This window comes from Cucurbita maxima, unplaced genomic scaffold (genome assembly GCF_002738345.1).
Source record: "Cucurbita maxima cultivar Rimu unplaced genomic scaffold, Cmax_1.0 Cma_Scf00016, whole genome shotgun sequence".
Taxonomy (NCBI): domain Eukaryota; kingdom Viridiplantae; phylum Streptophyta; class Magnoliopsida; order Cucurbitales; family Cucurbitaceae; genus Cucurbita; species Cucurbita maxima.
Genome location: NW_019272032.1, coordinates 2,964,605 through 2,986,404, shown reverse-complemented (window position 1 = coordinate 2,986,404; position 21,800 = coordinate 2,964,605). Strand labels below are relative to the sequence as shown.

General features: G+C 33.7%; 2 protein-coding genes and 1 long non-coding RNA gene across 9 annotated transcripts; 2 read left to right on the top strand and 1 right to left on the bottom strand.

Moving 5' to 3' along the window:
- Positions 1-119: 119 nt before the first annotated feature.
- On the bottom strand, positions 120-2,548 carry LOC111491579. Of its 6 annotated transcripts, none has more exons than XR_002719718.1 (3): positions 2,496-2,548; positions 1,806-1,859; positions 120-1,015 (listed from the first exon to the last, which is right to left on the bottom strand). It is a non-coding gene; the product is annotated as an uncharacterized LOC111491579 (long non-coding RNA). The 6 variants fall into 6 exon arrangements; XR_002719720.1 differs by lacking the exon at positions 2,496-2,548 and adding an exon at positions 2,432-2,450; XR_002719717.1 differs by lacking the exon at positions 2,496-2,548 and adding an exon at positions 2,274-2,422.
- Positions 2,549-9,129: 6,581 nt separating this feature from the next.
- On the top strand, positions 9,130-12,857 carry LOC111491312 (probable inactive receptor kinase At4g23740). 2 transcript variants are annotated; one of them, XM_023140183.1, is made up of 3 exons: positions 9,130-9,295; positions 9,677-11,247; positions 12,065-12,857. In XM_023140183.1, the coding sequence occupies exons 2-3, from the start codon at positions 10,017-10,019 to the stop codon at positions 12,715-12,717; spliced, it is 1,884 nt and encodes a 627-aa protein (XP_022995951.1). In that variant the 5' UTR covers positions 9,130-9,295; positions 9,677-10,016; the 3' UTR covers positions 12,718-12,857. The 2 variants fall into 2 exon arrangements, with proteins under 2 accessions (XP_022995951.1, XP_022995952.1); XM_023140184.1 differs by having other exon boundaries at positions 9,131-9,295; positions 9,952-11,247.
- Positions 12,858-13,755: 898 nt separating this feature from the next.
- On the top strand, positions 13,756-18,281 carry LOC111491260 (ubiquitin-conjugating enzyme E2-17 kDa-like). The gene is made up of 5 exons (XM_023140087.1): positions 13,756-13,833; positions 13,962-14,057; positions 15,715-15,842; positions 17,175-17,279; positions 17,920-18,281. The coding sequence occupies exons 2-5, from the start codon at positions 13,988-13,990 to the stop codon at positions 18,061-18,063; spliced, it is 447 nt and encodes a 148-aa protein (XP_022995855.1). The 5' UTR covers positions 13,756-13,833; positions 13,962-13,987; the 3' UTR covers positions 18,064-18,281.
- Positions 18,282-21,800: the final 3,519 nt, after the last annotated feature.

Here is a 21,800-nt window from a genome sequence, read left to right as displayed (position 1 = left end):
ATCGTGTTCGGGTCAGGAAGGGCGGGCTCATGTAGCCCATGCCGAATTAATCGTATTCTGGGTGGAATGATTTCAAAAGAAAATGGTAAAAAGAAACGAAATGATTATGAAAACGACATTGAAAACACCAAAATTTTGTCCTCTAATAAAATTGTTCAAACATGTCCAATCACAGAAGGAAACAGAATTTTAATAAAGATTGAAAAAAGGGTAACTTTCTTTATCAACACAAAGTTTTTGGCTACATCAGGTTCTTCAGGGTTTGGTTTGATGAGCAGTTTCACCATCAAAACATTACAAATTGAGTATCAATATAAATAATAATGTTTTCATTTCTTCATCACACTAAATATCTACTAACGATGAACTTGAACTCTTCAAAAATTATCGTGATACAGCTTCGCTTGTATAAACATGTTGACACAACCCCATGACTCAATCGATATTCCTCCCCTCCATCGCCTCGTACATCCTTGCCACTAAACAAAATATCAAAAAACTTGAAACATAACCCTTGAATGAAGTATTAGCCGAGATAAGTCGCAAGTAAATTGTATCAATAGAAATATCAAGAAATTTCATAACAACTAAACGAAAAGTGACGGAATCTCATCTGTGAGACATAATAGCATACCATTCGTGAATATAGACGAGATCTTATGACTATCCAAATTAAGCAATAAATGCATTCGTTATACATTTCTAACCTAACCCTAAGATGATCCATTAAAAATATAAAATTTAAAGAATAAGATGAAGGTTTCCATAGGCTTCTAGTGTTGAGACCAATTTAGATAGCAATTTAACCGATGGCTGAGAGAATTTAGGACTCCAGATGGCCTTTATGCATTAATTGAAGGACTCAAAGCTACACCTTTTTACCCATAAAATCTCATTGGAAAGGCTGATTTACTTAACAAGCTGACACCACGAAGCTAGCAGCAGGGCAACCACCAGAGGCCTAGCGATGACCGACAGATATTGATTGAGAGACACAGAGATCCACCAACGACTGCTGCAGTGAAGGAGAGAAAACAAGAACAATGACAACATAAACTCAGTAACCCATCAAATAAAGCTATCATCTTTTTCCTTCTTTTACAGTTCTACATTAAATTAAATTAAATTAAATTGTAACCTTAAATAAACAAAACAAAAAAAAAAAAAAAAAAAACATCTCAGAAGCTAATAATCAGACAGAAGAAAAGAAAACAGTCGTTTTCTTCTAAGATTTGGTTTGAAAAAGATGGTTAATGTAATAATAAGAAAAAGACAGGCATAGAAGAGAAAGGGTAAAATGGTAAAATACACAAACATAAATGAGTTATCTTTTTCTCTCTCTTTCTCTCTCTAGTCTAAAAGGATGGGAGAGTGTAACATGTCTGGGAACTTGTTGCAGCATTTAGACCGACACCCAAGAAGCTATGGCGTCGAAGCTCGTGTCCAGTAACCTCTTCTCTGTTCCTCGCTCTGTCCCTTCAAAAATATTCCATCTTTTCCAAAACCCTAATCTACAACACTCTTTTGAGAGGGAGACCAAGCACTAGGTAAAAGTAGTACAATATCTATTAGCAGAGGTATTAAAGAGGTTACAAATAGTATCAGAGGTATTAGAGAGGTTACAGATGGTATCAGAGCAAAACACTAGACTCTAGACCCTAAGCGTGTAAAATGTGAAATACCATGTCGATTCTAATAATTTGAAAACCTCTTCCTAGTAGAAGCGCTTTAGAGACAGTAAATAATATAGGTTAACGGTCAAGTAAATAATATACGTTAACGGTCAAGTTGAGTAGTAATCTCACCTGAAACCTTCGGGTCTCAGCGAAGAATCTGAATCCAAAACCCAAGCTAGCTTTCTACCAATAAAAACAAAAACAAGTTAAGATTTTGATGATTTATTTGAACAAAACGTTGAATTTGTGTAAGTGGGTATAGAATGAATGTTGAAGTTGTTCGAGATCTCGATCTCGAAGCAAAATTAACAGCCAAAAACAGGGAAAAGTGAGAGATTTTAAGAAAAAAAAAAAAAAAAAGGGTTCGAAAGGAAAGGGAGCTCCCTTCAGTCCAAGTACAGGAAGCTTAAGATTCAATTTGTCTCCCGCATCATTCACTCGTTTACTGAATCGACAGCCGATTGATTGACTCAGTATTTGAACGAATGAGTCGGCAGCTAATTAAACCCTACGGCCACCCATGAGTGGACTGAAGAAAGCTCTCTTAACCCTCACAAATTATCCCAACAACCAAAAACCCTAGAAAACAAGAGACACCCTTTGAAGGGTATTCAACAATTTTGGAGAAGAACCTAGCCATGGATCTCAGGCTGAAGAGGAAGAGGGGTTTATAAAGATAAGGGGGAGAGAGAAAGAAGAGAGAGAGAGAGAGATTTTTAAAGGAAGGAACAGAAGAAAATATTAATGGGAGACACCCATATTCTCTCTTCTTCCCTTTCTCTACAAATCTCTTTTGGATTTGGAATCCTTGTTGCTTACCTATGCATATGCCCTAATCTCCTCTATAAAAATCATAACTTTGCTCTAATTTTATTAATAACTAAGGAAGGAAGCATCATATTCTTTCCAATTTATATAATACATATATGTACATATGTACTATGGTATAGAGATTTTTTTGTTTGTGGATAAAATTAACTTCAAGGGTAGTTTAGTCTTTTAAATTACAAACAGAATTAAACTAGATGTCTGTCGATCAATCAGTCAAAAATTTGAATTTTGTTTTAATTACCTTTAATTTTAAAATTACATGTTTTATTAAATATAAAAATTGGATTTGATATGTAACGAACGTGTAGATTTTATCCACATTGGATTTTATACGGATTTTTTAAAGTAATAAAAAGTATTAAGAGTGTTAATTAAATAAATAATATGGTTAAGGGCTAGAGATGCTAGTAGAAGGCTAGTGTCCCTAGGGTTCATGTTTATGATGGGACAAAACTAAATAATTGTGTGTTTTTTTTTTTTTTTTTTTTTTTAATTTCCAGACAAAGAGCAAGTTAGAAGCATCAATCTTTTGTATATTACCACACAATTAAAACATAATTTTATCCTCTTATCTTTGTTGCAACTTGTCACTCAACCCAACACTACTATTCACGTCGGTAGAGGAGTATATACGGGCTATCGAACTCGAAATTTTGAGTTGATTAGATCGATAATATGAGTAACCTAAATAAAGTTCACAATCCAACCCTCTATTTTCGGATCAGGAACTATTTGACGATCTATTGTCTTTACTGAATAAACTTTACATGATATGTATCTGCAACACCCCAAAGAAAACGTGTCTACTAGAGAAAGGTTTCCACACCCTTATGAGAAATGTTACATTCCCTTCTCCAACCAAGGTGAGATCTCACAGTATCATAATTGAAACTACCTCTTTGCGTGACAACTTATGAAAAAACTAGTGAACGATAGTCATGAACAATTTGATACTTTAGCTTGACTAAAATGCCTCGTGCGTGCTTATATTACATAAAAATCGTGAACTAACACAGTTATTTTAGCCATCTTTGAATGGATTTGTGGGTTAAAGTTTGGTTCCACTAATTTTTATTTTCATCAATTTATACATTCTGTTTAAATGTCATGCATATAGTAATGACTCGAAACATATATCTGAGAATTGGACCACTTAAATCCTAACTTTAACGCCATATTTTAATCCCATCGCAGCTCTTTATAGAAAGTAATCAAAGAATAATGTATTAATTTAATAGCATAAGGGCAACACATGAGTATAAAAGCATGTGAAGATTTACAAGTCCAAAGACATTTAAGTACGGCTAATACACTGTTTGCTTTGTGCAGCCAAGTTGGTGGAAGTACAAATTCACATTATAAACTAATAGTAATTTCTTTTCCATTTCTGCAGGTGAAAAGACTAATCAAAAGTGGGCAGTGAATCTCCAAAAACAAAGAAAAAAACAAACATCACCAGAATTAGACGTCGGATTTGTGTTCTTTAACCAGCTTTACTAGCACGCCCACTTAATTCAAAATTTACCCACTTTCTTCCTTAAAATATAATTTCATCCACCAAAACACTTAACAACTCAAGAGATTTACAGATTTTTAGGCTAATAATACATGAATTAAGGTTTTGATTTAGCTTCCATTTCTGTTAATGAGAGACAGATAGCCAAGAAAAGTGATTCAAATGGTGGACAGAGGCCGCACCCACGAGCCACTACACAGGCAACACGCAGCAGTGTTAGTGCTGTTTGACTATGAAGAAGAAGATGATATGTTTTTGTTAAGAATTTGGTGTCGGACTCAGAATGGATCTGTCTGTTTAGTGCAACATTTTGAGGGCTCTTGTTTGGAGCATGCTCCCTCATACCTCTTCACAACCAACAACAACCAAAATTTGTGTGTTTTTTTCACTTGGGTTTCTTTAATTTTGTGTTTTCTCAAAAGGGTTTTCGAAAATTTTCGATCTTTGTTCTTATTCATTCCAATATTCTGGGTGGCTGTTCTTTCATTTGTGTTTTTTTTTTTTTTTAACCTTTTTACATGTTTTTGTTTAGGGTTTAGGTCATTTGATTCAAATTCTATTTTGATTCAAACAAACCTAACACTTGGATGTAAACAATGTTGGAAATTGAAATTTGGGAACTTGTTTGGGCACAATAATTAAAATCCTGTGCTATGGGAATAGATAAGATTTCCAAGATTCCCCAATCAAACATTTTTATGTGTTATTCATCATACAAATGTTATAGCATATTATCAAATTGAGCTAACATAATACTTTATATTCAGGATTCATACTCGATATTTCTATACTTTTCTTACGAATCGACCACGTAGTTCCAAATCACTGGGAATCATTTTAGTATGTTGTTTAGAAAACGCTCAATATTGAAAGGATCGAGAAAGAGAATTGTATTGTATGGTAGGGAATGGAATGGAATTCAAATGAAAAATAATGAGGTAAGTGAAGGGGAGAGACATAGAAGGGTGGAGTGGGGGAGCCACAAAGCAACCAATGGGAGAATGCATGATGGGGAAGAAGAAATAGACAATGTCTATGTAACTTTAATGATATCACATTGTCACTCACTTCCTGAAACAGTGTCATATCAACCCCAAAAGCCTGCCTGCCTTCCTGTTCATCTCTTCTTCTTCAATCTTCATTCATTCAATTGTTTTTACCCTTAATTTACCAGCTTCGATCCATCCATATCATAAAAATCCTTTATATCTGTGTTTCAATTTTAGGGTTTGTTGTACCAAAAATGAACTATTATAAGGATCTATTAGGAAGAAAGATTAGTGTGAATTTGTTGATTAATGATTAGATTAGGTTGGAGTTTAGTGTAAATAATGCAAAGATTAGGAAAGTGGCCAATTAGCATCTCCAATTGAGACTTTCAAAGATTTGCATTGCCACTGTTGTGATTCAGCTCATCAAAAACCAAATTTCATTGTCACATCTTGTCTGATTCTTATGTTCCCTCTCCTGTAATCATCCCCAATCTCATTGGTAACATAAACCATATGCCCTCTTCATTTTCTTTTTTATTTCCCCTCCCATCCCACGTCCATTAAAGTCTAAAAACCTCTTTCTAATAGACGCATTTTAAAAACGGTCAAACTAACGGCGCTATGTAATAGGTCAAAGTAAACAATATCTATTTTATGAGTGACCCAAAAGGTTCTTTTACTAATTCTTTTAAGTATTTTCGTAACCATGTCGTGCATTCTTAAAATCTTTCTCATTCTGATATAGTCATTAGTTCGTATATGCATCACAAGCCAATAACATTTAATGTAATTGTGAAAGGATTTTGTTCGAATGCTATTTGGAACGTTCGAGACCCAAATTTTCAAATTTTAAACGTGAGGCATTATATTTGAATACAAATAGGGTATAAGAAGAAAATAGATGGATTCTTGACCATCCCTAACCATGCAATTCAAATCCGACAAGGAATTAGAATTTTTATGGATAATATATAGTACATTGGGAGCATAAACCTTAATTAATATAAGGTTGATCCGAGGATTTTCTTGTACCTCATCAATTTGACAATTACGTTAATATATTTGGTTAACGGGGCACATACTTGAAGCTTTTGGGCCCATAATTAAGATACCTTTATTCTCCAATTAAATGGCTTGGTCAAATATAATTGGCCCTTAAATTATTGCCAAACGATCCTATGTAACAAATCAAAAAGGACAATATTTTTAGTGGTGAGCTTGAGCTGTGTCAGACACTGGACGATGCGAGACACTGATCATAGTAGACGGGTTTTAAAATCGTGAGACTGGCGACGATGCGTAACGGATCAAAACAGACAATATTTGCTAACGGTAAGCTTGAACTGTGACACTAATTGTCTTTAAATTGGCTTTTTTTAACAATTTTATGATAATATAAAATTGTAGAAATACGAGATTCGAGCAGCATTTAGCAAGAAGCATCCCTTAAATTCCTCGTGCTGAAATATTTTGGGAAATAAAAGAAATATAAAGTATTTTTAAAACATAAATATTAATTGATAAAGTGATTATGGCATCGGGTTTAATGATAGTTTAAGAGAGCACTTAGAGAAAGAGAGAAACATAAAATAATAAAGATATTATTCATTTGGGAAACCCTAAGTTGTAGAAGTATGTAGAGATTTGTTAATTTAATTCATATAATATAATAATTATAAGAATTGTACTTAAAAACTATACCCTATGTCCATTGATTCCCCTTTATTTGTTTGATTATAATTCACGTCTAATCACAATCTATGACTTAATTAATTTCATTAATGAATTCATTTTGCTGATTAGGCTTTGCATGCCATGCATGTGGGGTGATTAGTGGAGATGCTGTCCTGTTCCGTTTTCAGATGTTATTATTATTATTATTATTATTTTGCTGGTAAATATTATAGTTGACTTCTAATTATTTTAAATTAAGTTTTATATAAAATTACATTGGAATAAATATTTTTAAATTAGATTAGATTTTTATGAGTATTTTTGTTTTGTTTATTATTATTTTTTAAATATTTATTTTAAAGTTTTTTTTTTTCAACATAATTTTTTAATAAAATTTTGTTTAAATTTTTTTTTTATAGTAAATCAATATGTATGTATTTCGATGATTTCATAAGCAAACCAAATATGTTCTTTATGGTTTGGATAAATAGGCCCACATAGATGTCATGGGCCTGTTTATTTGGACCGGGAAGCTTCCATCTAAATTTGGGCCTATAAGCAAAAAAGCCCATTTCATCTCTAACTAAACTTGTACAGATTTAGTCTTGTACTATTGAAAAAAGCGAAATTACTATATTCTCCTTTCATAAACATAACCACTCGATCTTATTTACCCTGAGTTAGGTTGGAATTTGAGAACATATAATATAATAGAGCTAACGGCTCTTATGAGTAATAAATTTTTTTAGAACTCAATGAAAATGTTAAGACGAGATGAGCTGTTCATCAACACGGTAAATGTCAAGTGGTGATGTATACAGAGATAAAAGGGTTGAGGTGTTTTGTGTCACGAAAAATTGTGTAAATCGATTCGAATCAAACAAGAAGTAAATGAAAATAAGATAAATGGATAAAGAATGATTAGATGGATGAGAACACAAAGAAAATGGGAGTGATTAGATTAAGTGGTTTATGTGGAATCCATTGAGAAGGGTCCAAAAAAGGGATTTGCAAGAAGCATGAGGAGTGGGTGAAATCAGAGTGGACTAGACTTGAAAAAAAGCACTTTCACCACATATTGACTTTGTGTCTTGTTGGGTTATGTTGGAAGACAAGCATTAGAAGCTAACCAAGCTGTTCCATGGGACAAATAACAACCTCCAAAAACATGTCAACACAATCTTTTTTGCTTTTATGTGATTCAATGTCTCAATGCAACTCAATTAGCTTCATTCTTATCTCGAACATATGCATTTCCATGTGATCGGTTCTTCTTCTCCTCTTTTGCCCTACTTCTTGGCCTTTTCCCGTTCCAAACAAACCACCAAAATTCCATAAAATTTCTAAAATCACTCTCGAGTAAAATGTTAATGTCGTTTCTTTCACGAACATGCTCAAAAGAAATATGTTATTTGAGAAATTAGGTTTAAAGAGCCAAGTTGGGGTGCACATGAGTTTAGTTTGACAAAATTTCTCGACCAATTCTAAATTTCATGTACCTAAATAAATCAAATAAGGTTCACGATCATAAAGGATTGAGTTGAGTTGAAGTGCTAAGTGAATTTACTCTTAAGTTCTTCTCTCTAGTCACATGCATTCTAGAAAAATTTATAAGAGGTCACTCAATATACAATTACACTTAACTATAAAATTTATATGATTGAATCACCAAAAAGAAAGATTTCCATTATTGATATACATATTTCGAATGTGATATCGATACATTTAGTCATGTATTACACCCTTACTCAGGTGTCAGAGGTATATACATCTAAAATTTGATCCTTATCTTAGTCCCACAGCTAATTTCCGGCCAGCGGAAGGATATGTTCGCCAAGGTACATGGTTACGATGCTGCTAAGTGGGCCCCATCCCCATCTTTACCGAACAGTTGTCAAAATTATTACGTAATAAATTCTGTTGTTGATTTTTCTTCATAGAAAAAATGTTACTTTTTTAATAAACAAACAATATTAATTTGTTTTAATACTTTTTTAAGTTTAATTTCAACTATGCTAAAGGTAAAGAAAATAGTATTAACCAATTTTAAAACCTTAAATTTAATGCAATTAATTAACACAATTATCTAAATATAAAACATGGGAATAATTGCCACGTGTTCAATATAACAACAAGAATAATGATTTGTGAAATTCATTGAAATTTTAATAAATGAATTAGACTCCAACTACTAATAATAATAATAATAAAAAACATAAATAAATACGACATTAAAAAATAATAATGTTATTTATTATAATTTCGTCGGTGCAAAAACCTCCCAACTACTATGCTGTGGTACTAAAAAAAATGGAAAATAAAAATAAACCCCAAATATTTGTAGTAATTAATAATCGGCCCCACATTTCGTGAAACTCTCTCCGTCTCCATTTATGAAAATTTATGGCGTCCAAAGATGCTATGATTTATAATCATCATTCAATCCACAGTGGTTTTTGTTTGCCCTTTCTCCATTATTAGTTTACCGTTTTGTAATAATCATCAATTTATTTATTCTTCTCTTCAAAATCCCCAATTTCCCTCTGCGTGTAACAGACACAGGCGCCATTGCTGTTTTCTTCTTCTTCCGGGCTTCAATGGCAGCGGTTTGAAAGCGCTTTTCCTCTTCCCTTTTGGCAATATTTCTGCAATCTGAACTTTACTGCTTCCACTTTCGTATCGATGCTTTTTTAGCCACCCGTTACTGTGTTCATCTCGTTTGAATTTGATTCACATCGTGCCATTAGTTATAGAGAAATCATTGCACCTTCTTTTCTTTTTGGGCTCTCTTTTTTCAACCTGCATTTTGAATTTCTAGTTCGGATTTGTGAACTGCTTTTGCTTTTTTTTTTTTTTTTGAGCGACGGGGTAGCTGGGGGTTTCAGTTTAGATCTTGAGCTAATTATTAGCGTTGATTTGCTGCTTTTGCTCCGTTTTCGAGGCAAATTGTTTTTTATTTTCGCCTTTCTCGTTTCTTGATTGTACAGCAAAGCGAATGCTTAATGGAGTGACTGAGTAAACAACGAAAAGAAGCTTGGTTTCGAGTGAAGAACCCTCGCTAACTTCTGGAATATAATAAACCCCTTTTTGACTATGTTCTATGAATTCAAAACCCTTCTACTTTTCTCGACAATGTCTTTGGAATCTGGGTTTTTCGTTTCTCTTTTCCTTCACATTCCTTTCTCCCTTTTTATATAGATTTCAAATTTGTGTATCTTACCCATTTCTCTTCTCTGTTTTCCCTCTTCTGGGTTCGCTGCAGTTTGAACCATAGACGCGCGTGGAGGGAAACACTTCTGGGTTCGTTCTGTTCTCTACAGACCTCCGATGGAAGCTCTGTGGATTTTCAGCTTCGTTCTCGTTCTGGGGTTTGTTTTTGCGCCGATCAATGGCGACCCAGTTGAAGATAAGCGAGCTTTGCTTGATTTCGTGAAGAATCTTCCTCATTCTCGCTCTCTTAATTGGAATGCGGCTTCTCCTGTTTGCCATTACTGGATTGGTATAACTTGCAGTAAAGATGATTCTCGTGTTATAGCCGTTCGATTGCCCGGAGTTGGCTTCCACGGCCCGATTCCGGCGAACACTCTCAGCCGGCTCTCGGCGCTACAAATCTTGAGTCTACGATCCAACCGTATAACAGGGGATTTCCCATCTGATTTCTCAAATCTTATTAACTTGTCTTATCTTTATCTTCAGTTCAACAACTTCTCCGGGCCATTGCCTTCCAATTTCTCTGTTTGGAAGAATCTCACCTCTGTGAATCTCTCTAACAATGGCTTCAATGGCCGCATTCCTTATTCGCTTTCTAATCTTCCAGCACTCACGGGTTTGAGTCTCGCAAATAACTCTCTCTCAGGAGAAATCCCTGACCTCCAAATTCCCAAATTGCAGATTCTGGATTTATCCAACAACAATTTGAATGGGAGTGTGCCTAAATCATTACAGAGATTTCCAAGGTCTGTATTTGTAGGCAATGACATATCCTTTGATAGTTCTTCGCCAAACAATCCTCCCCTGCCCCCACCATTGCCTTTGTGGAATGAAAAGCCCAAGAATGCTGGAGGGCTTGGAGAAGCAGCATTATTAGGAATTATAATAGCTGGTGCTATTCTGGGGCTCTTAGCATTTGGCTTTCTGATACTTGTATGCTGCTCAAGAAGGAAGAGGGAAGCATATTCAGGGGATCTGCAGAAAGGTGGAATGTCGCCGGAGAAGGTGATATCAAGGACTCAAGATGCAAACAACAGATTGGTGTTCTTTGAGGGGTGCCATTATGCTTTTGACTTGGAGGATTTGTTGAGGGCTTCTGCTGAGGTGTTGGGGAAGGGGACTTTTGGTACTGCTTACAAAGCAGTTCTGGAGGATGCCACCACTGTTGTTGTTAAGAGGTTGAAGGATGTAAGTGCTGGGAAACGTGATTTTGAGCAGCAAATGGAGATTGTGGGCAGTATCAGGCACGAGAATGTGGCTGAGTTGAAGGCCTATTATTATTCCAAAGATGAGAAGCTGATGGTTTTTGATTTCTATGGTCAGGGTAGCGTCTCGGCTATGTTGCACGGTACGTTACCATTTCAATTATGTACCTTGTAGTTTCGTTATTTATGCTTGCCATCTTTACACTCTACTTAAGATTATAACTAGAATTACTATCTTTCATTGCATGCTCTATTTTGGTTGAATTAGTAGCAGAATCCATATGATTTTATCAACTTGTTATCATGAGCGAAGTTCATTTTGAGTTTGTTAGGAAGGACTTTATGTTAGAAGCCAGAGTTTGTCTTGTAAGCTGTGAATTCTTTTACGGAAATGGCTTAGCCTAACACTACAATCAGCTGTGTGACCGAAAATAAAGTCGAGATGGTACTCTGATACCATTTGTAATAGCCCAAGTCTGCAGATATTGTCCTCTTTGTGCTTTCCCTTTCCAGCTTCTCCGCAAGGTTTTTAAAACGTGTCTACTAGGGAGTAGTTTCCACACCCTTACAAGGACTGTTTCGTTCCCCTCTCCAACCGACGTAGGATTTCACAATTCACCCTCCTTGGGGACCAACGTACCCGCTAACACACCGCCTGGTGTTTGGCTTTGATACCAATTGTATAGCCCAAGGCCACTGCTAGCCGATATTGTCCTCTTTGAGTTTTCCCTTTCGGGCTTCCCCTCAAGGTTTTTAACATGCGTCTAGGAGGGAAACGAAACATTTCTTACAAGAGTGTGGAAACTACTCTCTCTTAGACACGTGTTAAAAACCTTGAAGTGAAGCCCGAAAGGAAAAATTTGAAGAGGAGAATATTTGGTAGCGGTGGACTTCGATAGTTTTCAGTGTTCCAAATGTTTATGCTTGCTTCTCCGAGTCATAAATGTGCCTTTTTTCCAGGTGAACGCGGAGAGGAAAAGACCCCATTAGATTGGGACACTAGACTGAGAATTGCAGTTGGTGCAGCACGAGGGATTGCTCGAGTCCATGCCGAAAATGGAGGGAAGCTAGTCCATGGCAATGTGAAATCCTCAAACATCTTTCTAAATTCTCAACAATACGGATGTGTGTCTGATCTCGGACTAGCAACCATAACAAGCTCACTCTCTCCACCTATATCCCGTGCTGCTGGTTACCGAGCCCCGGAAGTGACCGACACCCGCAAGGCAACACAGGCTTCAGATGTTTTCAGCTTCGGCGTGGTACTCCTCGAGCTTCTTACCGGAAAGTCTCCAATACACGCAACGGGTGGTGAAGAGATCGTCCACTTGGTGAGATGGGTTCACTCAGTTGTCCGAGAGGAGTGGACAGCTGAAGTATTTGATATACAGCTAATGAGGTATCCCAACATAGAGGAAGAAATGGTTGAGATGTTGCAGATAGCCCTATCATGTGTGGCCAGGATACCAGATCAGAGACCTAAAATGGCAGAAGTTGTGACAATGATCGAAACCGTTCGACCAATGGAAGCCGAGAATCGACCTTCTTCCACACATCAATCTGAAACTACAATGCCACAAGCTGTTGGGACAGAAAATTTAGCCTCTCAGTGAGTTTGGACCCAATTTGTTCTTATAGTTCTTACATCTCATTTAGTATTTACAAGTTTTTTTTTTTTCTTTTTCCTTTTTAGATTTGAATCTCTTTCTCAGATTCTAGTTTTGCAACAGTAAATGAACAAGTTCAGTTCATACTCGGCTTGTTATTTTTAGCTGCAATTCAAAGGCCAACAAATGGCAAAATTTTCCACCTAAAATAATAATATTTTGTTCTTCTCAAAATAAAAATAATAAAAGGATTTTTTAGTAATTCTTTAGGTACATAAAAATATATGGGATAAAGACAAGAGATTGGAATCTTTTTTTATTTCAAATTTAAAATAAAGTGCATCTTTGACTCGAGCAATAACATTTTTATTCATTTTTTTTAAATAGAGAATATTCTAAGTTAGAAAATTCAAAAGAGTCAACCATAAATTTAAGTTATAATATTCTTTTTTCTTTCAAATTTACTATTTATTATTTTAAACCTTCTAATTTAGTAATTTCAATTGGGTCAATTAAAAGAAAAAAATAAATCTCAAAATTTATACCAACTTTCTATAAATTTTGATAGCAAAATTAGATTAAATATTTTTTATAGTCAATCAAATTCATAAAAACTGAATTGAAAGACCAAAGTTTTATTTTTATAATCATTTAATTCTTTTTAAAAAAAAATTAAAAAAATTATGTCGTTCTATGATTAAATTTTCTACTTAGATTTCATATTTTTAAAAATAAAATATTTAAATTATAAACTAAATTTAAAAAATAATAATAAGTTTTTTAAAATTTAGTTTAATATTTTAAAATATATGTAAAAAGTAGTATTTAGATGTAATTAAAAAAGAAAAAAGAATAGTGGTTAAAGTAAAAATAATGCAAAGGATTAGGGTTCTAGGGAATTAAATATGTAAATAATTGGTATGAATATTCATGGTGGGGTCCACATGAAAAGACCAATCAGCTAAACGAGTCTACGGAGTAGAGTACACAGCCCCCACTCCCTCCCTTTCTCTGTATTTAGTTTATTTTTATATTTTTTGGAATATATAAAGTGGATTTGTAAATAATTGAAAATCCTCTCTTCTCTCAGGCAAAACAACAAACACGCAGGAGGATCTCAAGGTGAGCTTTCTATTCCTTTCTTCTCTTCTCAGCTTGTGTTTTATTTTTCCTTTTTTGTTTCTTTTGGTGTATTCATTTCTTCCTTCCTTGTTCTTTCTCTGTGATTCTCTACTCGAAACGATCTGTAGAGGTTCCACTCTTTTGGAATTTGGCGATGGCTTCGAAGCGGATCTTGAAAGAGCTCAAGGATCTCCAGAAGGATCCTCCTACGTCTTGCAGTGCAGGTTTCTTCTTCTTTCTAATATTTTTCACCGTCGTTCTCATCGCCTGTTTCCTGCCTGATTTACCTGGAGGCTTGGAAAAATTGAAAATCTACTTGTTTGATTTGTTTTGTTTTGTTTTTTTCGTGCAAAACTGGATGGAGCTCTGTTTGATGTTTATGTTCTTCTTTTTTGTTGTTGTTTTTTGGTTTTTAGCATGAGTGAGCGAGGATAGATCATGTTATTGCACGTTTTTAGGTTTTGGACATGTTAGGACTTTAGAAGATGGCAATTGAGAGTTCTGATCTTTGATTCTGACTGTTGTTGTTCTTAAACTGCCGTATTTGCTACAGGATCATAGTAACATTCCAATTTGTTCTAGCTTATGATCCTTGTGCATGTTTGCGACTGTGTGCTGAGCATTAATTTGTCAGTTTGGCGTCGTTTTTGTTTGCATATTGTTGGTGAACTTGTTACCAGTTTCCCTGTATGTGTTTAAATCATTAAGCCTCCTTCGATTCCTAATCATAAAGTTCAAGAATAATGCTGATAGAGAGAAGAAAGAAAGAATGAGAGAGGAATCCTTCTGTATTTCATTGCCAAGTATAATAGCATCCGCACAAGAGTATTTGTAGGCAAAATAACTCTCCAACTGCTGCGATTATTGCACAACTTCTCTCTAACTGATATGAACACGTCAAATACAATTCAAAAGCAGAATCTATACTTATTCTTACTTTGTTCTTGTCCCTAAACGTTTAAGTGATCTGTTTATATCAACTCTTCACTTATTTTTTCATTAATTATTTATCATAAATCTTTTTGAAATCTAACACTTGATCCTCTATTTCTAGCTCCAAGTTCTGTTATGTGTAAATATCCACAAAACACGTCTGTATTAGGTGTTTGTTAAATAATAGATATAAAAATTGAATTCATGGACCAAAATATTTTTTTTATATGTAACGTACAAAGACTAAAACTGAAGATTTATAAGAAGTGTGGAAGTTTAGGATATTTTGACATATTCAAAGTGGAAACTGAAAGTTACTGCCCCTGAAAATATTCAAGCTAATCAGAGAGTTATGTATCGAATGCTTATTGAGCCTTGAAGTTAACCTTCTATGTTTATAATTTCCAAGTGAATAGATCCGCAATCAGAATATCTTAGTAGTTAAATTTGCTCATCAAGGATTCTGCATCTATATTTTGTGTATCATAATTTTATTTAACGACCTTGATGACCTTATAAGTTTATAACTTCGAAGTCCTGATACATCTACAATAAAAATATCTCAGTAGTTAAGCTTGCTCATTAAGGATTTTGCATCCAACCTTTTTGTATCATAATTTTGAATTTAATTATAATTCTTCGTGTGAGAACTGAAATTTTGGATGTCAAACTTGTAATCAGCCTTCAAAATTTACTACTGGTGGAATAAGAACCACTTTTAGTCTTACTGATAAATTTTTTAGTGCAAGTCTTCACACGATGATATTACTTGTAAGTGGAACTGCTCGTAAATTTTATATTTTTCCGTCTTTTTTCATTTATGAATTTTATATTGCGACTTTTTCCCTGTTAGATCATATTTTTATTGTACCTCGTGTGACATAAATAATGGTTATAGAATTATCATGTTCACTTAATTTTAATGGTCTATTCAATGAAAATCTTTAGGCCCAGTAGCTGAAGACATGTTCCATTGGCAAGCAACAATTATGGGCCCTCCTGACAGTCCATATGCAGGAGGAGTATTTCTTGTCAACATTCATTTCCCTCCAGATTATCCATTTAAACCACCCAAGGTACGTAGAAGTGATATGCTTCATTTACACGACATCTTTTCTCTTTCACCTCTTTATGCCTCAATATCTTTCTTTTCTTTTCTTTTTTTTTTTTTTTTTGACACAAAACTAACTTTTCATTGAGATAACGAAAAGTTACGAGGTACAAAACTCTTTTTGAAGAATACAAAGGTCTCCTAGACAACTGAAAATTACAAGGAAATGAAACGAACTTTATATTAAATCCCGTTTAGAGAAATTTCAAAACTTAACCGCCCAACAAAAGGAGGTTGCTAAAATATTTTCCTTACATGCCTCATAAAGAAATCTCCTAAAAAAATTTTGAATCCTCTTTGCGACCAAAACAAAGAGAATTTTAAGAGCTTCCGTCTGAGAAACTTAAACTTCTTTTTTATTATTTATTTATTGTTTTTCATTTATTTGAAAAATAGGTTCCTTCATTTCATTGAATAATGAAATTACAAAAGGGCAAGATGCCAAAGGAATTACAAAAAAACACTTCTATTGGACAATAAGTGAAGCGATACTATAAATGTGTTTGAAATCTAACAGATTTCTTTGAACCGAAAGTTGGCCCGAACTTCTATGCACCCTTTAGCTTCTTTTACATATATATATATAGGGCCAACTTACATGTTTACTGCATACTTTTGAATCCTATCTCCATTTGGCTCTCTTTTTCGTTTCATTTGAAGTTGGTGATAAAATAACCATTAATTTCTTCAAATAATCTAAAAGACCAACCTGCGAAGAAGAATCAAAGAGGCTTTCTTCTTCTTTTCACTTGGAATTGGTGATAAACTAACCTCTGGTTTCTTTAAATAATCTACAAGACCAACCCATGAAGAATCCGTTGTTGAAACATAACTCCAAATTCAGAAGGGGAGAAAAATCCATGTTTGTCTCAAGCTTTCCTGTGCATTATCCCCAAAACTAGCAGCCTCTTTTGCAGGAAGAATTGCCAAGTTTTCCTCTTCCAAGTCTTCACTTTGGAATAAAAAACCGAGCTTACCATTAATGCCAAAATCCTCGTTATTTTGATAGCAATCATGGTATCTTTCCATTAATGCCAAAATCTTCAATATTCAAACGAGTTTGCAGTTTCAGAAACTACTTTAGTTTACTTAATAGTTTGATAGCGACCTTGGTCATGTATTATACAGATCTCACTCGCACATAATTTTGTGTTATGTTAACCAGGTCTAGAACTTGTGTATTTGCCAATGAAGGTTTAGGCCAACTATATTACTTCATTCTATCCAGTAAAATTATTCGTTCAATTTATAGTAATATATAATTGGTGGCTAAAGTTGAGCTCATTAACGCATACAGGTTGCATTCAGAACAAAGGTCTTCCATCCCAATATCAACAGCAACGGTAGCATATGCCTGGACATACTTAAGGAACAGTGGAGTCCTGCACTAACCATTTCTAAGGTTGTCACTCTTTGCATAACCGGGATTTATATGAGTACTGAGAAAAATACTGATTGCAAAGATTATTTATGCATTATTATCTAATGGAGGTTGACCTGAATTGTGTATTTCTGATGTTCTACTTGCTGTCTCATCCCGCCTGTCATTAGATGGGTAGCTAGGATATATGGCCCTGTTACTGCTGAACAAAACTTTCGGAATCTTTTTTCTGGAACGACTAAATGATGGTTAAGGGTGGGGATTATCCCGAGATGGAAGTAACATAAATACAAGGATATTAACTTTTATTAATATATACCCATTTGGAGTGTTATTGATTATGTTTCTCAAGAATGGTGGGAATAGTTTCATTTCTCATGATGATATAACTCGAGAAATGAATCTAACACGCAGTATTGATTAGGATGCTGATTCTTCCGTAATACCTCTTGGTTTGAATTACATAAATTATGCATGAGATATCAAGTGGATGCTATCAACTACCATTTCGGTTAGCACTGAAACATGTTATAATTCGCATTTCCTGCTGTTTGGCTTTGTTTTCTCCACTTAGACTTCTATGACTAGAAATATTTGTTTTCATTCGTACAATACACATGCATTGTTAAATTTAAGCATATGTTTATGCTTTGTCTCACAGGTGTTGCTTTCAATCTGTTCGCTGCTGACAGACCCGAATCCTGATGACCCTTTGGTGCCAGAGATTGCGCACATGTACAAGACTGACAGAAGCAAGTACGAGGCAACCGCCAGAAGCTGGACCCAGAAGTATGCCATGGGTTAGTGGCGCTGCTTAGTGTTAGAGGAGGGCTTCTTCCCAATGGTTTTTCCTTGAATTATATCTTTGAATCTGCCTCTCTTACCCAATGGGTTTGGTTATGCTTCCCTCCTGAAAAACACGGACTGTTCTTTACCTTTTTGTATGGATATAAAAAATTTATCCTTAACCGTGAGAGTTTATTCCAATAAAAACCCATTCGTGGACCTAGACCTGGACCTAAATCCCTGATGGAAAATCTATGGCCACTTGTTGCATGGTTTCAAAAAGATATAAATGGCTCGAATGTTATTTGGATTAAAATGCTTGGCTAAACGTATTTCTTGTTGATGTTTGTCTAGGAAATGTGTTGGTCATTTTCTTTTCTTTTCTTCTTAAGACTTGCTTGTCCTGATCTAACCAGGAGTTCATGTCAACTTTATGGATGAAGATTTTGATTGCAGAGTTGGATGTTTGAATCTTTTATTTCAAATTTTATTAATTTTTTTAAAATACTATTTTAATATTGGTTTTCGATGTTTTAGAGTAATTGCGTTTGGTCACTGTACTTATGTTATTGCCGTGTTGGTTAGTTGAAATGGTTATTCATATATGGAAATTATATTATTATATTTTAAATTGTCTTTAATGGTTAGCCACCTATGGAATGGTTCAAGTGGTTATTTACATTTAAAGGTAACTGTAGAATAAGCATGATATTCTTTTTTTTTTTTTCTTAAATTAATCATTGCAATTATTCTCTATCAACAGTCACTCTTCCTATTAAAACTATTGTCACATAGTAATGTAGACTTAGCTTTAGTAGTATAAGATGGCCACATTTATTGTTATCGAACTATTTGGCAAACATCCCATGTAAATTCATCATCATTTCATTCATATCAAATATTAATAAAACACCAATTAATTATATTAATGATCGCTAGTAATCTTGTTGATTTAATTTCTATTAACTAAAAACATGTCCAAATTATAACCTAATCACTTTTTTTAGTTCTAAATTTTGATTAAAATTTATTCAATTTGACTCTTTATTTAGTTAAGCTTTATAACATTATTAAACGAACAAATATCATTTCTTTCTTGTAGATGACCTCTTCCATGTTCATAACATTGTGTTGGGGCTTGGAAAATATATATATATATTTTTTAAATATAAACATTGTTATTTTGAAAGTAAATAAAAACATTTTGGTGGGTTGGAGAATTTTTGTATTTTAAAAAATAATAATTAAGAGGCAGCCGGCAAACAGGTCGTGGGAGGAAGTGGGAAATGCAGACCAGTGCTTCGCTTCACCTACTTCCCATAAAATCCGGCCTTCCGATGCCTCTGTTCAGACACCGCTTACTGTTCTTACAACTTGCCCTCCACAACATATATATATATATATATAATTATTATTATTATTAGAACGAAGTAACCTGCATTTTAGTCCGAAAATATCTATGATGATGTGTCAATTATTATGCCACGTGGGTTTGATATAATTTGACAGTACCTAATTTAATAATATTTATAAATAAAATTTAAAAATTAGACTGTGGGTAGTTATTAATGGCAAAATGATTCCTTTATGATTTGCAGTGAATAATTAAAAAGTTATTGGTGAGGAAGTGGGAGAGATATGGTTCGGTGTTGCTGTCATTTCCAATTTAGTTTGATTGAAGTCGTAACTAATGGCTTCGCCTTCAACATATTTATTACCTCCATAACTTTTTACTAATTACTAACTGTCACGTGTATTTACCTTTTCAATCTTAATTACCATTAAACTCGTGAGATCTCACATTAGTTAGAAATAAGAATAAAATATCATTTATATTAGTGTAGAAACATCTTTCTAACATATTTTATTTTAAATTTTTTTAGGGGAAGCTCGAAAAAAAAATTTAAATAAAATAATATTTGCTAGCGGTGGATTTGGGCCATTACAAATGGTATCAAAGTCAAACACATGGCAATGTGCCAAGGTGGGGGTGAACATTAGACAATGTGTCAACAAGGACACTAAATGTAGAAACCTCCATAAAGGTATAGAAACCTCAATTAGAGTGAAGTTAGTGCCAACGAGGAGAAGTATTCCATAGGCATCATTGTATTCAAATTTTTAAATTGAAATTATAAAATACACAATTATATTAAAAATATAATAAATATATTATTACAAAATGTCATTTATTAATAGTTTGTATATATTTAATGCGGAGAGAATTATTGTTTTTTTTTTTTAATAAAATTATTGGAAATCATAAATATAAATGGACAAAAAAAAGGCGTATTAATGGCAACTTAAATTTATTTAAAGACGGTGAGAGTAACAGCACTAACATTTATTATTTTTATTTATTAATTTGTGTCCTAAAAATGGAGTCCCTACAGCCCTGGTTTAAGGCTCCTTGGTCCACTTTTCAATTTAATATGATTTTTCCACTAACTTTATAAAATATAGTATTTATTACTATAATTTAAAATCTCATTATTTTATTAATTCTTTTACCTTAATATATATTAAAAAGGCCTATCGTTTCATCAATTATTGTGGGCTGATTCTATAACTAAGTTTAGAGCGAAACTAAAAACCCTATTTCCTAAAGCCCACTTTTGCAAACACACAAAAATTCCCTTTCCTCCTTTACACCTAATAAATAAATATCTCCACGTCTTCAATCGAACAGAACAACCAAACATTTCTTATTAAAATGTGAAAACTTCTCTCTAGTAGACACGTTTTAAAACTATAAGCTTAGCAACAATATGCAACGGACAAAAGCAGCAGTAATTTGCTAGCAAGGACGCTGGGCTGAATTATGAGATTAAATGTTGGTATAACCTTCAAGCACTAAGTGCGGTGCCAACAATGATACTGGGTCTTTGAGGTAGATTATGAGATCTCATATCGATGAAAAATGAAAATGAAACATTTCTTATAAGCGTATGTCAAATAAATAAATATATATATATATATTTTTTTTTTTTTTTTGCAGAAGCCACGTCAGCGACTGAGGCTCACATGAGAAAATATTGTGTTGTGGAGTGGAAAAGCGTGAAAACCGCCGGTTTAAACTTTTTTTTTTAATTTTTTTATTTTTTTACCCAAACGTTTAGTGTCTGTGGGACCCACCGTTTCTCTCTCTTCATTTAATACTCTCCGTATTTCGAGATACACCGTACGCATCATATTATTTTATTCTTCAAAACCACATATTTTTTTAAATATATAATTAATTTAGGTTACATTCTTATATTTATAATATGCTTCATTTTGCATAATTAATCACACCGTATACTATAAAGTTTCTAAAAAACTACATATCACTAAGTTTCTTGACAAACATTTATATGATAATGTAACAATGTATAATTTAATTTAATTTAATTTAAACAATATGGTAAGGCCTTAATTAATGGATCTAGGACACCGTGCTTATTTGACTTGCAAACATTTATTAATATTCTGCATTTTCGTGGCTCAAAGTAACACTTTTTTTGACTTATAATTAATTATAAACCATATTTACATTAAATAATTAACTCAAAATATGGCAACTTGTTTGTCTCCAACACCCATCAACTCTATGAAAAACAATTATTTTTATTTTTTTTTTTAAATAAATAAATGGTCTATTCAATTGTCTAAACCAAAACGACATGTCGAATTTCCCATCCGAAGTACTTACCTTTTCCTTATTTTTTGGTATTTAAATACACTTTCTTATTTTTAGTTTGGTATTTTGTCTTTGTA